This window comes from Sciurus vulgaris (assembly GCF_902686455.1).
Source record: "Sciurus vulgaris genome assembly, chromosome: 4".
Classification (NCBI taxonomy): Eukaryota; Metazoa; Chordata; class Mammalia; order Rodentia; family Sciuridae; genus Sciurus; species Sciurus vulgaris.
In genome coordinates this window covers 5,546,596-5,566,438 of record NC_136464.1, presented here as the reverse complement: position 1 = coordinate 5,566,438, position 19,843 = coordinate 5,546,596, and the positions used below count along the sequence as shown (strand labels likewise).

The window sequence follows — 19,843 nt, the reverse complement described above, 5'->3', positions numbered from 1 at the left end:
TTTCCTCCCCTCCTCCTCCCCTCGCTCTTAGTACAGCAGAGCCCTGGAGGTGGGCGCCTGAGTGGGGGCGCCTGAGTGGGGCCGCCCACGCGGACCGTGCTCCTGTGCAGTCATCTGGAGCTGGCCAGGCGGCCGCTGGGGTCTGGGCAGCCTGCCTGGTGGCCATCGCTGCCTGCTGGAGGCATTTGTGATGCTCCCCACGTGCTGCTGGGTGCTGACCAAGGGCTGCCACTTCTTTTCCGTGTATCTTCATATAGCTAACAGCCCCAGAAGGCCAGGTGAAAGTGAAACAAGCGGCATCAAGAAAAAGCCAGAATCAAGTTAAATCGCCTCACTTGGGGAGACCCTGGGGCTTCCTGCTGCCCCTCCTTCAGCCAGAATAATGCTTGGTGTCCAGGGAGATGCTCCTCCACAGGCAGTGGAGGATGCTCCAGGGCTTCCGCTTAGCCACGTGTCTGGATTGTCTGGGGGACTCGGGGTTTGGTTTTGAGCTGTGAAGGAGGGGGGGTTATTTAGGACGTCATGACTGTGTGGTGTTCCTACTTTACACATTGATCTTTATGAAGAACGGTGCTAAAGTGAGGGTGCGTTCTGTCGGCCCCCAGGCACACTGCACCCTAGGACGGAAGAGACGTGGACAGGCTGGTGTGAGCGTGGGGCGTTGCAGTGGACTTGCTCCCAGGGCTGTTTTGGGGGTGGCCTGCCGGGAGCTGGGTCATTGGGGGACATTGGTCATTCTGCTTCAGGTTTGTCCTGAAGTGTGTTCTGCACACAAAGATGGCCTCGCGGGTCCACATCCTCCGAGTCGGAGAACACCGCGGCCTTTCAAGAGCACGGCTCTGAGGATCCTTACGAGCGAAGACGTGGTTGCAGTGGTACCACGTTCACACTTCCTCTTTCCTCCTCACAGATTCCGTTGCCTGAAGCAGATGTGCCCAGGAGAAAAGGAAAGAATGCAAAACCCTTCTTAGCTATGCCACACGAGCTAAAGCCGCCGCAGTCCATTACTGACTGTGTGTAGACAGATAGCAGTCACAAAGAGTGGTAGGGGGCCCAGCCAGAGGACAGGGCGCCATTGCTGTGTGGAAAGACCCAAGGCTGGGCAGCATCAGGCTTTCCTTGACTAAGATCTGCTGCAGAGGCTCCTTTACTTTGTGAGCTGTCGTGGGTGTGACCCTTCCTGTGGACCAACGCTTTCTTTTATGCAAGGGTCTAAGCCATCAGCAATTTTCTCACTGGTAGGGGTGAAGAGTTCGAGGCCGTCTAGCCTGGGTTTTCCCATGTTTTGTCTGATTTCATTGCAGTGAATTTAATTCTACGAAAATGAACTTCTTGGACCCCTCTGTCTTGCTTTTGTGTTTTCTACTAGGAATTTTAAACCTCTGGTTACTCTAAATCAAAATTTGTGCTGAAGCAGAAGGATGAACTTGAAAGAAAGCAACAGTTGGGTCATGGGAATTTTCTCATGTTTTATTTGAAAAATTTTAACCTTGTGCAATTTGTGATCCACCCGATGTTGAGTCTGGGGTTTGATGATGTATGTTTCCAGACACACCAGGATTTTCCTGTTCCTTCAGAGATTTGTAGTTAAAAGAAATGTGTGTTGATGTCCAGTGTTTTGTGTTGTCCTGGAAAATGCTCAAATCTTTTACACAGCAATGCTGCTCTAGAAAAGATAGAGGTCACCCCGGTGGACCAGTAATAAATCACGTCTCTGTTTTTCTCCTCAGTCTGTTTCAGTTTCAAAATACAAATGGCATGAGCTCTTTGAACCCTGGTCCATAAAAGTCATTGAGCTTTCCCGTCTTGTGGTGGTTAGCAGTGTGATTGGCCGCACACAGCAAGGAAACCCAGCATATGTGGCTTTGCCAGATGAGATCCGATTTGTTTTTCCCACACAACTTGGATGGTGTGGGGTCTCATTTTCCCGCTCCTGTTTTCTTTCTTCCCCACCATCCTGAGGGTCTGTCTCTTTATCTCATGGTCCCTGAGTGGCTGCTGTCCTCCTGACGTCAGGTCTGTACTGCGGGAAGCAGGGGGGATGCCGAGGCAGGGGCAGCCGTGCCAGCCCCTCTCCTCGTGAAGGGCTCCTCCCTCCCTCTGCATGCCGTGTGCTCCCTCCCAGTGGCAGAGCTGTCCCTTGACCACCCTAGCTGAACAGGAAGGGTCTTCTCAATGGGTTTGTTGATGCTTTCACCCAAATCAGTTTCTGGAGAAGTGTACAGTGTGTGGGGCAGCTGCCACCCAGAAGGTCTGTCGCCCCGGAGCTGGAATCTCCCTCACCGCGGGTCACTAGAATTAGCAGGTTTGGTGGAGTCTAGTTAGTTTGTGGGTCAGTCTCTGGGGCCCCTGTCAGCAGCTCCCCTTTGATTTTAGATGATCGAGTCCCCACATGACCCACAGTTGTTCAGTGTGACTGGCTCTTGTAGAAATGGAGTGGAAGACTTAGCTGACCTCTGCCCACGACCCAGGAAGCTCTGTGTATCCCTCCACCTGCCTTTGTCCCAGCTAGGTCCCAGCAGGAGCCAGCCTGGTGCCAAACTGAGTTTATTTGCTGCAATAACTTACTTGTCTGAAGAGCTGAGGTTGTCCAGGACACGAACAGTGGCAGTGTCTCTGAAGGATGGTGGGGCCTCCTCAGCCTCCCAGACCCTTTCTGGCCAGGGCCCAGGGAGCATGGGGCCCTGCTGGTCCTCCTGGCCTTTGCTTTCTCTTTCCTCCTCCTTCCTCCTCCCCTCCCTCCTGGCTTCCTCCCATCTTTCTAAATGCAGAATGAGCTTGTGAGTCTGGTCTCTGGCCCAGACTTTAGCACTTTCAAGGCTCTTTTATTTTTCCCTCCTGGTGTTTTTGAATGTGAATCTTGGCCCCCTACCTCACCCCTTTAGAACATCGAGGGCAGTGTAGCCCAACGTGTGGGTGCAATGAGTAGCTTTCTTATGTCAGATGTTTTAGTATCTTACAGATTTTATGGGATGAAAAACGAATGACCTTAGAATCGTGGGCTCCAGGGCCAGTGTCTTCGTCTCTCTCTCTCCCCTGCTGCCCTGCTCTCGCCAGCTCCCTGCTGTCCTTCCACAACTTTCATCTGTGACATCAAGGGCCCGATTGCAGATGCCATCATACTTGATTCTGAGCAGGCCGCTGGAGGAATCCGCCGTCCAGTGTCCCGCACGGTTGTCTAGAACTTTGATTATAACAAGCCCTAAGCAGGTCTCTTGTGGGGCGTTTTCAGAGGCGGGGAAGAAAACAAACCAGGGCTCTCATTTTCTTACCTGCAACACATTTATTACCTTGGGAGAAAAACAATTGTGCTCACAGCTGGAATTGACAAGTGTGTTTTTCTTTTTGCAGTTGGAACAAACTTTTGAGGTCTATTATTTTTCTTCTTGCAAAACTGTCTGCTGTGTTTTCATATCATGCAGGCGCTTTGTTAAGTTCTGGGATAATTGACGGTAATTATTCTTCCTAGGAACAAAGAGGTGAAACTCAGGAGATGAAGATGTGGAAGCTTATCATAGTTCTCTTACCATTTTTCTTGCTTGTGATTCCATACTTTTTGTTTAAAAAACTCATTTTGTCTTGAAATGAGAACAGCAGTTTGCAAGCTCTGGCCCCAAGACATTTGATTCATGGGGAACCCACTGCAAGATTACCGACTGCTGGGGGCACTTCTTGGCTGGTTTTTTTCGTCTGTGTTTTCTGTGTGGGTGGATCACATTAACCAGAAAGCCAGAAAGCAGGCCCATCCTGCAGCAGACCTTCTGAGCCAAACAGCTAGATCTCACTATTGCTAGGCCCCTTGTCTACATCGGCTGCTTGCTTTGTGAATAATTAGTTATTGATCAGGAATCATTTGTGCAGAGCTGTTTTCTTTGCTATCATTCCTCAGGTCACAGAATAGAACCTAGTTAATAGATAAAGATCCTTTCATTCTTTGTTAATAAATACTTATTTAAAATAGAGCAATGAGGAGGTTTTATTCATCAGTTAACTTGTTTGCAAGTCTCTGAGTTCTTTGTTGCCAGCCCTACCTCCACCTCAGAGGAGGTCAGACAGGCAACTCTTCTCTGGTTTATTTGATAAAACCAAGAGGTAAACTTCTTGACTTCCCTAGTGGTCTTTCATTACAGAAAGATTCTTCAGAGGGATCATTGTACAATCTAACCACTTAACGTGTCCCACATGTGTGGGTTGGCAACAGAAAAGCTGATTATTAAATTTTTATCTACCAACATTCATGGTAGAATGTTAGATATATTGAAGACACTTTAATCATGCTTTCTAGATTTTGAGACAGTGTTATTGTAGACCTGCAGATTCATAATTGTGATGTCTTTCTTATGGACTTACTTCTTTTTTTTTTTTTTTTGATATACTTCTTAACACGAAAAGTTTCTTTTTACCTTTTGGCTAGTGTTTGTGCAGAATACCTTTTTCTCTACTCCTATTTTCAGCCTTTTGGAACCTTTATATTTGAGATGCATCTTTTAAGCAACACGTGGCTCTATTTTCATTTCATTCGGTCTGACGATCCTTTTAATGAGTTTATTCATTTAAATATAATGTGATTAAATACTATAGTGCATTTGTCAAGGTAGATTTAAACAATTCAGAAAGAAATTCTCCAGGAAGGCACAGGACACTTCCTGGGGATTGAACCTGCTGTGAGGACAGCAGAGTGTTATCATGGGGACATGCCTGCCATTTTGGCCTTGGACTTCAAAGAGGTTGGGGTTGGTAAGGACAGATACGAGGAGGGTTACGTTAGACTTTGGAAATGTGCTCCTTGGTCATGGTGATTAACAGCAGGCCAGTGTGGGTCTGGGGTTGGACCACAGCATCTGGGTAGAAGCCCCCCGTACCAGGCTGTGGTGGCCCAGGGTAAGCATGCAGCCCTGGCAGCCTTTCCTGGCAGTTCCTGTCAGGCAGCCTGCAGAAAAACCCTCCTGTACAGCCTGCCAGCTGCACTTACTTGGTCTTGAGAGGAGGGACACAATGACCCTGTTTTGATTTTTTCTTTTTATTCCACAGGTCTGTAGCTACGGCCTGGTCTTTTATGCATCCTCGTTACACCCCCTTTCTCCTTTTCTTTGCCTTCGTCAGTACCAATCAGACTTGGCTCTTCTCTGTCCCACTTTCTGCTCTCTCCACCTTTAGCAAGCCTTCCTCCGCCAGCCTCTTGGTGATTGCCGGAGAATCGTGCCTCTCCAGAGAGCGCCTCACTCACATTGCCGCCATCCCCCTCCCTCCGTGCTGATGCTCCACAGAGCTGGAAAACGCCTCCCAACTCCACTGACTCCCTCCTCTCTTTGGTGTTGATGTTATCATGCATTTTAAATCTGCGTCTTTAGATGCCATCAGAAGTTACTATTTTGTGCAGTCGTCATTCGTGGGTGTTTTATATTTATGATGGCTTTCCAGCCTTCATTTCCACGTGTCCCTCTTGGGTCACTTTCCTTCTGCCAGAAGAACCCCCTGTGGGCTTTCCCTTAGCAGAAGTCAGCCTTAGGCTTTGTATGCATGGAGCCTGTTCATCTCATCCTGTGTCTGACCAAGGCTATGTCCGCCTGGCGTGGACGTCTAGGACGGCCGCTGTTCCTGACCTCCAGGTGCTGGCCTGTTCTCCTGGGTTTCTGCTGTTGATGGTGAGAGGTCAGCTGTGGACTCACTGTTGGTTTCTTCGTCTCCAGCTGCTGTCCCCATTTGTCTCTGTGGTTTTTGCCCTCACTGTGGGACGATGGGAATGCTTTGCTTCAAATGTATCCCCTACTGGACGTTTGAACCTTTGGATCAAGGTCTTCATTGGTTTTAGGAACTTGTGTCCCCACCCATTGTCCTGGTGGTCTGCCTGGTCTCTGCCCCTTGTCTCCTGACCATGGCTCTGTGACTGCTCCATCCATTTTCCTTGCACCTTTGTTTTCCAGCCTCTTCTCAGGAGTTTCTTCCCCTGTCCTTCTGTGTGGTTATTTTTCCTGTGAATTGTCTTCCACTTCACTAATTTTGTCTCTTGCTTTGTCTACTTTTTGGCTGATGCATATGCTATGTTCTTGATTTTAGATATTATACTTTTCTTCTAGAATTCCCACTTTTTAATTTTATCTAAATTTTTTTAGTTATAGATGTACATAATACCTTTATTTTATTCATTCATTTTTTACATGGTGCTTTATCCAGGGCCTCACGCATGCCCGGCAAGTGCTTCTACCACTGAGCCACAGCCCCAGCCCTCCACTGGTCTTTTTCACAGATTCACTTTTCTACTAAAACGTCTTCCCTTCTGTTATGCCGTCTTCCTATTTTCCATGATTTCATCTTTTTCTTTTCTCTGTTATAAACTATGCTAATTGCAGTGAGCTTGATGCTCTCGTTAGCTGACTATGGGTCTTCCATCACCTGTGGTTCTTTCTTTCTTTGATGTGGCCATGTGGTCTGGTCTTTGCTGCATTGGATGACTTCCTTTGGCAGCAGGTAAAGCTGCAGGTGGTGTGATCTTCCAGAGGCCAGTCATCCTTCCCTTTTCTGGACTGGATGTGGGCCGAGCACCCAGCTCTGCACACTGTCCTCCGCATGGCTCTAGGGTAGCCTTGGCCAGCTTCCGTCTGCATTTCGTTTGCTCAGGTTCTTTTGTGTTTTACCCTAGAGTCTGCCATTATCTTGGGCCTCCCATGCTAGCATTTTCCAAGCTCAAGTTATTTTCTCTGAGGACTGAAAATAATTCTACTCTTCTTGTAGAAGTTTCATTGTGGTTTTTAGCCTCACACCCCATGTGGCCCCTGAAAGTGGCAAACGTACCTGGGTGGGGGAAGACTGCAGGCTTGAAGCCTCACCCAGTGTTGGTGCCAGTCTGCCAAATGCTTCCCTGCCACCTGCAAGTGGAAGTTCTTGACTCCATAATTTTAATTGTTTGGTACAACATTTAAGCAAACATCTATTTGGAAATTTTATTTACAAAACAGATACACAAGGTTGCAATTTCCCATTTCACACGGAATTCTTTACAATGGAACTCATTTAAATGTAAGATCACCTCTAGGGTAATTAATCATCACTTAGTTCACAGAATTTTCCATTGTACACAAGTTTTCAGGTAGAGTATACTTTTAATTAGGCAGAAAAACTAGTCTGTATTAATAAAACATCAGAGTTGCCACGTTTTAAAATGCAAATGCGTTACTTTTTAGTAACATAGCAACTTGGAGTAACTGCTAATAAATAATTTATAGACAAAGCTATTTACAATTAGTATCATATATCAGCCTCCACGTTACCAGGGTACAACTTCCTTATCAATTTATCGAATGCGCTGCCGCACTTGAAAAATTTCCAGTGAACTTCGACTCTTAAGATGAATGAATGAAGTCATTTTGAATGAATTGTTGGGTCATTTTTCAAATGGTTATAAGATCATGTTAAATTTAGCCTATTAAGTGTCTTCGTGATTGTGAATTATATAGCATTATGGGTTCAGAGATGCCCAAGGAAAACACCAGTCTGCTGGGGAGGTCTGTGGGGTGGGGTACAGCGAGTTCTTCCTGTTCCCTCCCGCCTCCTTCCCGCCTTCCCCGGCCCCCTGCCTCCCCCTTCCCCTATTGTCTGTTTTTCGGGTGGATGAAATGTCCCAGGTGGGATGGGAACAGCAGCATGTGCAGGCCTGCCTGCTGGCGGGCAGCCTCCCTCTTGCGCACCATTGGGCTGCGGAGGCAGGGTCAGCGCCCGCGTCTGCCCCACCGTCCCATGTACTTTGTTGCAGACTGTACGAGGACAAGGGCGAGGCTGACTTCGTGGAGTCCTTGCTGCAGCTCTTCCGCTCCATCAATGACATGATGAGCAGCACATCCGACCAGACGGTCAGGGTGAAGGTAGGCGCCACCGCCCTCGGGAGGACGCGGAGGACGGGGTCCCGAACCTGAACCGCCTGGGGGTCACGCGGGTCTGAACGTGCTCATCCTGTAGCCGCAGTGCGGTGCTCCTTCTCCCTGGTGTGTCCCCCTCTCCTGGGTGGGAGGACCTTCTGAATGTACTCGGTGGACATGGGCAGTGGATGGCAGTGTGTGAGCTCTGACTGGTCAGTGCGGCTGGGAGTCTGGTTTCAGCTGGGCTCCGGGGTCCTCGCCTGCACCGCGAGGGATTCGCCCGCCGTCGCTGTCTGCCTCCCTCGTCGCCTCCTGTGCTGGCCCTGCTGTCCTGTGGGACAAGGATGGCTTCCGCTGTGGCGGGGCTGCGGTCCTCCAGGACCTCCAGTGGGGAGGTGCCGGGAGAGCCCGGGGAGCAGCCCCCACCCTGGCCGCTGGGCCTCCCAGCTGGGCGACATTCAGGGGCTGACATCCCAGCAGGACTGTGCATCCACAGCTGGCAGCCTGCGGTGACTCCCTCAGCGAAGGAGAATCCTGGTGGTTCACGGTGGCGCACCCTCCACCGAGCTGTGTGGCCGCCTCCTTTCTTCCTTTTCTCTTGTGATGTTCTTTTCATGTATGATTTTGGAAAACATCCCCAGGCCTGTCGTCTTAGGAATGTCCTGGGCGAGTCCTTCCCAGCTTCCTGGTTTTGCCCTGCTCTCTGCAACAGACGCTGTGTGTTCAGATCCTCTCCTGGCTCTGTCACCAAGGGAACCCGCTGAACAGCAGGAATACGGTCTCACGTCCCCTTGCCTCCCGGGCGGACTTCTCCCTGAGTCATTCATCTTTACAAGAGTTTGCTCTAAAAATTGGTGATCTGTGGAAAAAGCCATGTGGTGTGTATCTTAAAGTTTTAGGTTAGTTATTTTGGCTACTCAGTATTGCTTACAGCTTCCTTATTGTTCCAGGGTTAAAATTAGCCATGTGCTTGGTACATTTACCACTGGGTCTAGTGCCATTTTAGCAAAACAGACACATGCCAGGTAAGAATAGATAAAAATTACAGGAAGTTTCGTGCCCAGAAGTAATTTTAGATTGCTAAATATATTCTCACATTATTATATTTGATTGGGCTTGACTTGTGTCTTCCTGCCTCCCTGGAAGTCAGGTCGTTTTAGTGAGTGGAGACAGGAAGAATTTCCTTCGCTGGGAGTTTTGTTGTAAGATGCCGGGGATTGCCAACGTGTGTGCCTCGATGCAGGTCTCAGGTCTACAGGACAGACGCATGGGTTTTGTTGATAGGTTGCCCCCTCCCTGTTCATTTGTATCGGATTATTTCACAATAGTTGTTCCTTCAACGTTGGAGATCAAGGGCTCCCTTTGTGGAACCCTGGTTTTGTGTCATTTTGAGGCTGGGTTTTGCGATGTTGACACGTGAAGACTGTTGTGAGTCACTTTGCCTACAGAGGTGTTCTCCAGACTGTGGCAGTTCCTGGGGTCATTGTTTCCCAGAGGGTGGCCCTTTGGGCTGCTTTGATTCGGGGGCCCTGCCGCCTCCCTCGTCTGTGACCTGGACGTTGGTGTGCCCTCTCGTCTTTGTGACCTTGCTCTGGGTGACCTGAACGGGGTTTTCTGACTGTAGAGCCAGCACCCTGGAGTGACCTTCTTAGAACAGCCCACTGCTCACAGCCAAGTCACGGGTTGGGGTCAGCCCCAGGGTTCGCGCCTAGGGACGGGAGGGCACAGGCGTTTCCCACACTCCCTTGCTGCAAGACAAACTTGGCCTTAAATGTGAGTTTGCAACATTGTCTTTTTCCTCTGACTTGGTGAAGGTCTTTACGAGAATCGTCAAATTATGTGGGAGACTCACACGTGGAGGAGGCCACAGGGCGCGTGGAGCGGGCCACAGGGCACATGGACCCTGTTGCCCTTACTTCCTCCACGTGGTGGCTGCCCCAGGTCACCTTTGCTTCCAGGTCCCACCCTGGGGTATTCGGGTGTTTCTGGAGACAGGATCAGCCATGTGCCCTTCACTGCCCCTCATTTAAAGCCCCCACCTCAGGGCTATAGCCAAACCCTTTCGAAACACATTTTTACTGCAGTGACGTGGTGTGAATGTCCCATTCCAAGTGCACGGCTCAGTGGCGCTCGCTGTGTTCACTGTTCTGTAACAGTGGCCCTCTGCTTCATGGTCCTCTCATGGCCCCGCTTGAAACCCCACACCCATCAAAGACCAAGGCCCGCCATGTGCTTTGGCCCCGGAAGGCGCCCTCTGACTGCCTCTGCGTCTGACTGCCCTCGTGTGTGCTTGTGTGCGGTGAGCCTGGAGCCTTGTCCCACTGCTGGCTTGTGTCACCGAGAGGAAGGCCGTCGGCGTTGGCCCCAGTTGTGGCTTGGGTCAGTCTCCTGCTCCGTGAAGGCTGGTGGAGTTTCTCTGTGTGGACAGATGGCGTTCCGGTCTGTGGACGCCTGGGCCACTTCCAGGGCATGACCGTGGTGAGCAACGCCCTGTAACCTGGGCTACAAACCCCTCGGAGGCCCCGGCTTCCCTTCTCTGGTGCACACACCCAGCAGCAGAGTCGCTGGGTCATATGGTGATTGAGTTCAGGTTTTGGAGGCGTCACCAGGGCTTCCAGGGTGCCCTGCAGTCTCACGTGCTCCTTCCTCGAGTTTGTACTGCGTTTACTTCAGCAGTGGTTTCTAGAAGCTCCTCAGGGTCAGTGGATGGTGCTGCTTTTTCTGCCACACTGGAAGGTCGCTCCGCTCTCGCCAGTGCCTCCTGGCCCCCTTACTTCCCTCTGCAGAAGAGAAGTCCATCCCTTCGCCCAGAGCCAGCCCCCTGTGCCGAGGTCTTCCCCGGCCTGCTCTTCGGAACCGTGGGGCTCTGCTCCAGCTCTTCTCTGGTGTTGGGAAACGGCCCGTTCTTTGGTCCACATCGTGACTAGGGCTGGAACAAGGCAGGGCCTCCCTGCTCCTGTGGAGCTCCCACCTGCCTGGGCTTTCTCTGCAGGTACATAGAGCAGGGAAGAAGCTCCGATGGTGTGCCAGGAAGGTCGCGTGAGTTGCGAATGGAGGAGGGTGCCGGTGGGACTGGGCTTCGAGTTTTCTTGGAGGAGTAGACCTGGGTGGTGGCCCTGCTGTGTGGCAACAGGTGGTCTCTTCTTGACCATTCATGGTTGCTATGCTAGATCAAGGCATTTGGGGTCTTGCAATTAGGGTTACCGCAGAGTTTGACATTTTAATTCAGTTCCACAAGTATTTCTACCTTCTTTCTGGAATGATCCTGGAACGACTGTCCCATACCATGCCCAACCATATTCCATTGCTTTGTCTGGGGCTAAGAATTCCAGAATTTTTTGGTAAAAAGAAAAATGACATGAGCCATGATAAGAAATGGATTTTTACTTATGGTATATGTGTCTGTGAGTGCATGTGTGTGTTGGGTGTGTGTGAGTGTGTATCTATGTGTATAAATGTGTGCTTACATGTGTGCCCATATGCATACATGTGGCATGTGAGTGTGAGAATGTTGTGTTTATGTGAGTCTATGTATGAGTACATGCATGGCTATGTTCTGTGTGCACAGATGTGTACGTGACATGCCTATTAATCAGGACTGTGTATGTGTGCCTGGGCATGTTTATATGTGCTCACACACGTGTGATATGAGTGTGAGTGTTGGATATGTGCTTGTTATGCATGAGCACACATGTGTGCATATTGTCTGTGTTGCTGAAAATTGTTCATGGAAAGCCCTGCCCGTATACATTCTGGTATTTTCTATTGCTGTCTCCTTTAGTCTGCTCTACACTAATGGTTTGCACTAGGAATATTGCTGGTTAACAGAGAGCACATTTTATGAATGGCTAATGGATTTCAGCCCACGTTTGAGAACCCATGCCTGTTACTAGTCTTCAGGCTCTTCCCCTGTCTCTCCTGTGCAGTTTATTATGAAAATATTCTTATTAGTTTTCTGCACTTCTTCCATTGTCTTGTAGAGCCCCAGGCCCCTGGTGCTCAGGCATGTGGATTGGACTGGGGCGAAGATTAATTGAATTTGAGGCCCCCCAAGCTGAGGTTGGCACACAGACGGGCGAGGGCAACTGTCCCTGGGGAGCAGCCCCCTTTCGCTTCCATTCTAACCACCTCATGGTGCCGCTTCCATCTGGCCTTCTTAGAAAGGAGCTGTGTTGGAAATAAGCTGTTTTGTAATCTCAGTAAATACAGTTGATGGGTGAGTTTTGCCCTCGGAGAGGTACAGTTTTAATTTCCTCTGACTTGAATTAGCTGTACTTGCTGACCTTACATTTTGCCCCAAATTCTTCCTTAGGTGATGTTTTTGCTGTTTTTTCCCTATTTCTAAGCCAGCATCTGAGCTCCATGTTGCTTCTTACATATTGTAAGTTTAGAACTTTATTGTCCTCAGGAAAAATAGTGAGAAGGTACTAGGGTTGATGACAAATAACCTTGAGAGACAGCAGGATTTCCTTGTGGAGGAAATGAGACTTCTCTCGGTGACTCCAACCTGGCAGCCGGAGCTGCTCCCCCTGCCCCTCCTTCAAGGCCCACGGCTTTCCTTTTCATGTGCGGGTTGATTGATACGAGGAGGAAGCATGGACCATGTCGCCCTTGTAGTTGCTGCTCTTCTCCTCATTTAGTGTCTTGCACATATGTCCACTTCTATGAATGAATATTCACACGTGTGTATACAGAAGTGACCCTCAGCATCCATGGGAACTGGTTCTGAGGCCCTCCACAGATTCCCAAACCCAAAGATGCTCATGTTCCTTATAGAAAACGGCATAGTAGTGCTGGGCTGTAGCTCAGTGGTAGAGCACTTGCCTGGCCTACGTGAGGCCCTGGGTTTGATTCCCAGCATGCAAAACAAACAAACAAATAAATAAAATGACATAGTATTTGCACATGACACACCCCCTCCTATATTATACTTTAATCCCTGGATTACTTATAAAGTCTAATGCAGTGTGAATGCTATGTTAATAGTTGTTATTCTTATTTTTTAGGAAATAATGAGAAAAAAATTGTTTATATTCAATGTAAACATTTTTTAAAAAAAAACATTTTCTATCTGCAGTTGGTCGTATCTGCAGATGTAGAGCCCAGGGTATGGGCATGTCAGTACGTACAGTGTATGTTGCTGTGAGTACACCACACGCTTTTAAACTTCACTTTCTTCTGGATGTGTTCTCCCTTCATCTGTATGTTTAAGGTCACCTGTCACCTGGGGCCGAGTCATGATTTATACAACCAACTTCCTATTTTGGACCTCTTGGATGGTTTCTCCTTCTCATTTTTGTGAACCGCACTTCTGTGACCCTCCTTGTCTTGACCCCTCTGTGTTTGGCAAGGTGTGTCCCGCCTGGTTTGCTGGAAGGCATCTCCTCGTGCTCTGAGGTCCTGCAAAGGTCACGCCCATGCTCTGGGACTCCCCTGAGATGGTGATTTGGTGCCATTCTCGGGTCCCTGGTGTCCAACACGAGGCTGGGCCATGGTTTCCGTCAGCCCTCTGGTTCTGTCCTGCTCCCCTTGGCCCTGTGCTTCCTGGGACTGAGCTGCTCTCTGCGTGTTGCGTGGTGAGGCCGGTGTCCTCTCTAAGCGCCTGCTTTTGTGACCTGCATTTCTGGCCCAGAGCTGCTGGCCATGCTAAGGAGGGAGCTTGAGCCCTGGTGACTGAATCCGGGTGAGGAGGGACTAGCCAGGGAGCTGATGGCCCACTGCAGACCAGCCAGCGGCTTGAGGTGTCAGGGCACCCTTAGGCTTCAGGCTTCCTCGACCCTGCTCCCTTCACCTCCTCTTTCACCTGGGCAAGGATCTGGTGGTTTGGATGGGACTTCATAGGTGAAATTACTCTGGCAGGAGATGGACTCGTGGATTTTGGGTCAGCCAAGGCTGATAGCTCAGGAAAGTTTGCACTGGGTGGAGAGTCGCCAGTGGCCTGCCATCTGGGGAGGAGATCCCGGAGTCCAGGAGCTGAAGGGACCAGCCAACCTGCAAGTTGTGCTAGTCTCCTGGGACCGTGGAAGTAAAACAGCTTACAACAGCAGGCTCTGGGAATGAGAAAGTGCAAGTGAAGCTGTCGGCTGGGCTGCTCCTCCTGCGCCTCCCAGGGAGGCTGCCTCTTCCTTGGCTCGCAGGTGCATCATGCAGGCTCCGCCCCATTTCCCCTGGCCTTGCCATTGGTCTCTGTCTGGCATCTTTTCTCCTCTTTTGTAGGGACACCAGTCCTGTGGAATATAGGGCCTAATCCGCTCCAGTGTGACCTCCTGCTCTCTTGACCTTCCGTAAAAAGACTATTTCCAAATAAGGCCACATTCACAGGTTCCACGGTGAAGACTTGCATGTGTCCTTTCAGGGGACACAGATTCCCACACAGAAGTCAGCATGGGCGTTAATGGCACCCAGGTCTGAGGTGGCGGGCCCTACGCGAGGTGCCTGTGGTCAGTGTGACACATGGGCGCTGTAAACCTGAAACTTGCCAGACCTCAGGGTACACGCCAGTAGCCTGATGTCTTGTCAAGATGCAGATCCAACTCTAACTCCCACGGTCCCTGGTCTCTCACCAGCTTTGGGGTGGTGCTGACGTGACTGGTTTCTGGCCACTCTTAGAGTTTTAGGTGCTGGCACTGGGAACATTCTGGCTGCTCTGAGTACCAGCAGAGGGTCTGAGCTGGTGTGGCCTGGATGGCAGACTCCACCTGGGCCTCCTGCCCTCTGTTGCCCAGTTTCTGGGCTATTTTGATTTGGCAGGTGGAGTTAGGGTCCTGTCCGTGAAGAGCAGCTGCAGAAGGTCAGAAGCTTGCTGTTGGTGAAGCTTCGGTTCCAGTTGCTCCCAGCTTTTCATTCTGGGCTCACTGGTCTGTAGGTGTGCAGGGGGTCCCACCATGTAGCCAGGAGGGGTCCCCTTGCAGACCCCGTGGCCTCCTCTCCTCTCTTGCTGCTTCCCCAGGGAAGCCTGCCCTGGTGGGAGGAGACCTCCTGCTTCTGGAGCTGCTGGGTGGGTGCTGTGCTGTTCTCTGACATCCCCTCAGCCCGTTTCTGCTGCTCAGGGCACGTCGCGGCAGCCACCCAGAGTTGCCCAAGTGCAACGGCAGAGGCTGTGGAAGCCCTTCCGTCTCCGACTCTTCCTCAGCAGCCCAGCCATTCCTGTTGGTCTTCCCGTGCTGGTCTCTGCCTTGGGGAATTGCCGCTGTGACAACCTCGAGGAGTCTTGGTTTACTGCTTTTCCATCATTTAATCCCACGCACCTTTCTGTATGAACATGTAGCCGTGATTATGATCGTAATGACTCCGTGCTGACTCAGGACTCATGCCTGAATCGATGTGCATTCAATTGCTTAATGAAATGATTTTCCACCGAACTAATTTTTCTATTGTTGAACACTAGAATTTTGCTTTTAGGACTTTAAACCTGCAATGAACGATCTCATTGATCTATAGTGGGTGGCGTTCGCTTATTCCTTTAAATGTCACGCCTGGTGTTCTGTGTTGATTGCTCCCTTGTGCCTGCCCGTGTAAGGGGCAGGCCTTCGGTTTCGGATGGAAGAAGTCTGCCACTTCATCACCATCCCATCGCCTCACCCATGGAGCTCACTGGCAGTTAAACTCTCCTCTGACCACTCACTTCTGTTTTGGAACCCAGAGTGACTCCTTCTCTTGCCCAGACTGTGGCCTTTAGCGCTCTCTCCCTGGTACTCCTCCCGCTTCTGGCTGCTCCATCTCTGTCTTGTCTCCTGCCAGCGTGCAGGGTGCGGCCCAGCCCTTTCTTCTCCCTTTACCTGGTCAGGACTTACTGGTGTTCCTGCCGGAGGAAGGAGGTCCGTGGAGGCTAGCACCTCACAGTCCATCAGCCGTTCATGTATTTAGAGAGTCTTTTCCCAGGCTCACTGAACTGTGTGCCAGGCCCTGGGGTTCAGCACGGATCCTACAGTACATCTTCGCTGTCAGTCAGCTGTTTGTTGCTACGAACAAAATATCTGAATAGACAACTTAGAGGACAAAGGATTTATTTTGGCTGAAGGTTTCAGAGGTCTCCATCCCCAGCTGGCTGACTCCATTGCTTTGGGTCTGAAGCAAGGCAGACCATCATGGTGGAAGGACATGGCAGAGAAAAATCTGCCCATTTCTTGGTGCCTGGGAAGCATAAAGAGATGTCCAGGGGCAAGAATCAGCCTTCCGCGCCATGTCACCAGCCACCTCCTTCCTTCAAGCAGGGCCCACGTCCCACAGCTTCCCCACCTCCCAGTGGCCCATTCAGCTGCCAGCAGATTCATCTGCCGATGAGGTCACTTCCTAGAGCCCTGCCCCCGAACCCCGATGCCTTGGGGCGCAGCCTTCAACACAGGAGCCCTTGGAGGGCTTTCCAGATCTATGTCAGAACAGTCTGTATGCTCATGTTTATGTCTGAGTGAAGCAGAGATGAGTCCAGTAACCACTGCCATAAATACCCGGTTCTACAACTGCGGACATGACTTCAAGCCCGTGGCCAGCATCACCTCTCTGTGGAGCGTCATAAGCAAAGTAAGGGTTGGAGTGATGAGGTGTTTTGAGGGGATAGAAACTTTGGGGGTTCTAGGATGGTATAAAGGAGAAGCAAGACAAAGAAAGTGGAGTGCGTCCACTTCAAGTTGAGTCACGGACAGGAAGGTGTTTGCCGGTCAGAAGCGGGAAGCTGTGTGGTGGTGGCAGGTGGCGGTGAGCACCAAGGACACAGGACCTTGAGAGGATGGAGTGAGGGCCGGTGTACGTGGGCTGGTCCTGGACCTGTGGGGCCACTGAAGAGTGCTGGCTCAGGCCACCCTTGGCCTCTCTGAGGACGTTTTGGCTGCTGCCTATGGAACGGGTTGGAGAAGCCAAGAGAGGAAGCCAGAGGTGACACTGTCACGTGTCCAGGCTGTGGGACTGGGGCTCGAGCAGGGCCTCCACCCTGGCCTTGCTGCCACTGGCACTGGCGGCTCTTCTCTTACGCACTGAGGGATACTTAGCAGTACTTCTGGCCCATACCCAGGCGCCCTTTCCAATCGTGGTAACCAGAAATGTCTCCAGCCACTGCTGCTTGTCCCCTGAGGTGGGACCTGAGGGTGAATTGCTCCTGGTTGAGAACCTCTGGGCTGTGGGTTTTGAGAAGGGGATGGAGACAGGGGTAGATTGGCTGCTGAAGGACAGGAAGCACAAGGGAGGTGCCTTGGTCGTCTCCTGAGCCTTGAATCAAGACCTGCGGGATACTGTGAGAGTGCACGGAGGTCGAGGTGCGGTGTTGCTGGGACTGCCTGAAACTGACTCCTGGGAACCTCAGCCCTCCATCGCTGCCTCCCTCTGGCGTGGGAAGCCCGTTCTGCGTGGCCACTGGGAGCTGACCTGCCCTCCTGCGGGGCTGCATTTTGAACACCCTTTGTGTGTGTCCACCTGCCACTTGTAACTGCATTGCTTCTTTTAGGGTGGGTTTTCAGTTTCTTTTGCATTTTGTCCTATGTCTGTTTAGTGGGAGCTGTTGGCTGACTGACTATTGGGGCTTGTTCTGATACCAAGTGTGCTGTTGGATGTGGGTTGTATAATGCAGCCAAGGCAAGTACCAAACCCAGGCTCCCATGTGGTTCGGAGAGAATTTATCTGCTGCCTTTGCCCTGATGGATGGTGCAGCCTGAAATAATCTTAATCCCTTTCTATTTGTGCAGCTTCTCAGTCACCAGAGCCTTTTGATGCATGTTATCTCTTAGGATCCTCCCAGCACCGCCATAGTGGCTGCTAAAAATAATAATGAAAAGCTTTGTAGAGCGATGGAGAGGGGACATGATCGGGTAAAGTCTGCATTTTAATCGCACAGTTGTTGGTGGAAACTTTGCTTTCCCACATCCCCTGACCCTCGTCTGGGATCTTCAAGTGCAGTCATCCCTTGGAGCTCTTCAGAGAGACACCTGGTGCGGCCCAGGCTTGCAGAGCCCCGAAGGTTGGTGTGCACCTTACTCACGGAATTACCTTTACAAATGCAGCTGCTATAGGTGTTTGTCAATTCTTTGGGTATTTTAAGTTTCTGCGGCATTGGGGCCTACTTTGATTTCAAATTGCATAACCCTCAAATGAGTTCAAAATAAGAAGAAAGAGATGCCTTGTTTATGGATGGGTGACTCAGTATCACCAAGACGCCAGTTCTTTTCAGCATGATTTACAGATTCAATGCAGTTACAACCCAAATCTCAACTGGTAATTTTGTGAATATTGATAAAGTGATTCTGAAGTTTATGTGGAAAAGTAAAAGATCCAAATAACCCTCGCAATACCAAAGGAGAAGAACGCAGGAGGGCCTCACTACCCACCTCAAGTGTGGCTGTCTGCTCTCGGGAGCTAATTGCACAGGTCAACTCAGATTCACTTCCAAAGGAAGGAAATCAGTCGATTCACACAGATGGGTCTGAAATACTGGGTGTGGGTACATAGAGGCTTCCTTTCTGAGGAAGGGGTGGGGCCAAAGCCTGCCTTGTCCTCCCTGTGTGGTAACCCTGGAGCACACAGAACAGCTGTCTTGCTCCCGAAGGTCATGCCAGTCCTCAGAAGGAACCTCTTCCGATAAGTAAGGGCTGTCCGTGAGAAGGGAAAGACCTGTGGAAGGTGAAGCAGGAGGAGGTGTCCCAGTGAGCAAGCGGAGGGAGGGTGGAAGCAGCTTCAGCAGGCCTAGGGAGCTTTGCAGATGCAGCCGAAGCCAGTACAAATTTGTGACTTTGTGAAATGGGTTCTGCAGCTATTCTTTGGACCTGTCTGCGGGGCTGATGGAAAGGGTCGTTAAAGCCTTCATTTAGACTTGGTGTTCAGCCGGCATGACAAGTAGTCCAAGGGAGGCCCGGGAGGAGACCGGCCCTTAAATATGCCCAGGAAGAATTTTATTGGAAAACAAGGTGGCTAGCTCCATAGCATGAGCATGTGTGAAAAAGGAATATTTTACATATGAACTTAAAAATCATTAACTCTGTCACATTTAGATTGGGTAGTTATAAAATTTCATTAAAACGATTTTGCAGAACGTTACGATGGAATAAATTATTTTGTGTGTGTGTAGATGAAACGTAGACTTTGGTAAATTTGGATTTCAAAGCTGCCGAGTTTTTTGTCTGGGAGTCGGGGAGCTGGAGTGACTGAGTATTTTTAAGGGGGACCAGACTCCAGCTTCCTGTTCTGTGACATTACCTCATTCCCATGTTAAACTTGTACTTGACAACGGCTTCACTCAGAATCCCATGCCTGGCTGTACAGTTTCCGTGAGGAGCTGAGCTGAGCTGGGCAGTATTATTCTCCCTGAACTGTGAACGTGACACTTTTCTCATTCAAGTAGAATCACCGTTCCCTGTACCTTCAGTGTGGTGCAGGGACAGAGGGAAGCAGTAAGGCAGCACGGAGGCGATGGAGGGCGTGTCTTGTTGAAACAGGGCGACGATCTCCTGCCTGTGTACCTGTCATGCTCGGGGTTCGTCGTTGGAGGCGCTGACTTTTTGACGTCCATTGTGTTCTGTCTAGGTAAATGATGGAGGAGGGACAGCAGTCCTCTCCTCTGACTGGCAACACTTACAAAAGCGTGAGGAGTTTGGAGAGGACGTTTTTGTAGAACTGGAGACCCCTCTGACATGAAGCACCCTCTGTGCTCACTGAGTATTCAAGCAGGGGTGCGTCCGCTTTCCCTCGGAATGCTGAAGACCTGAGCTGATGAGCTCAGGACAGAGGACAGGCTTACTCTGGCTCAGGTTTCAGAGGCCCCAGTGCATGAGGGGAGGGGTGGACCCCTGGCTTTGGGCCTGTGGTGAAGCTGCATATCGTAGCATGAGACTGTGGTCTGCAGACCTCTCCCCTCAGACCTGGGAACTCAGGAGAGGAAGAAGGCCTTGTTCCCATGGCTCCCTTCAAGGGTACTCCCCCAGTGACCTGAAGACCTTCCTCTTAAAGGTCCTCCCAATAGTGCCACGCTGGAGATCAAGGGTTTACCACAGGGGTCTTTGGGGGACACT

The 19,843-nt window shown here is 50.5% G+C and overlaps 1 protein-coding gene across 1 annotated transcript in view; it reads left to right on the top strand.

The window, feature by feature from the left end:
* DOCK1 (dedicator of cytokinesis 1) overlaps positions 1-19,843 on the top strand; it is a 490,559-nt gene that overhangs the window by 106,852 nt on the left and 363,864 nt on the right. The window contains 1 exon segment of the mRNA XM_079137291.1: positions 7,751-7,859. Within this exon segment, the coding sequence (XP_078993417.1) occupies positions 7,751-7,859 (109 nt within the window).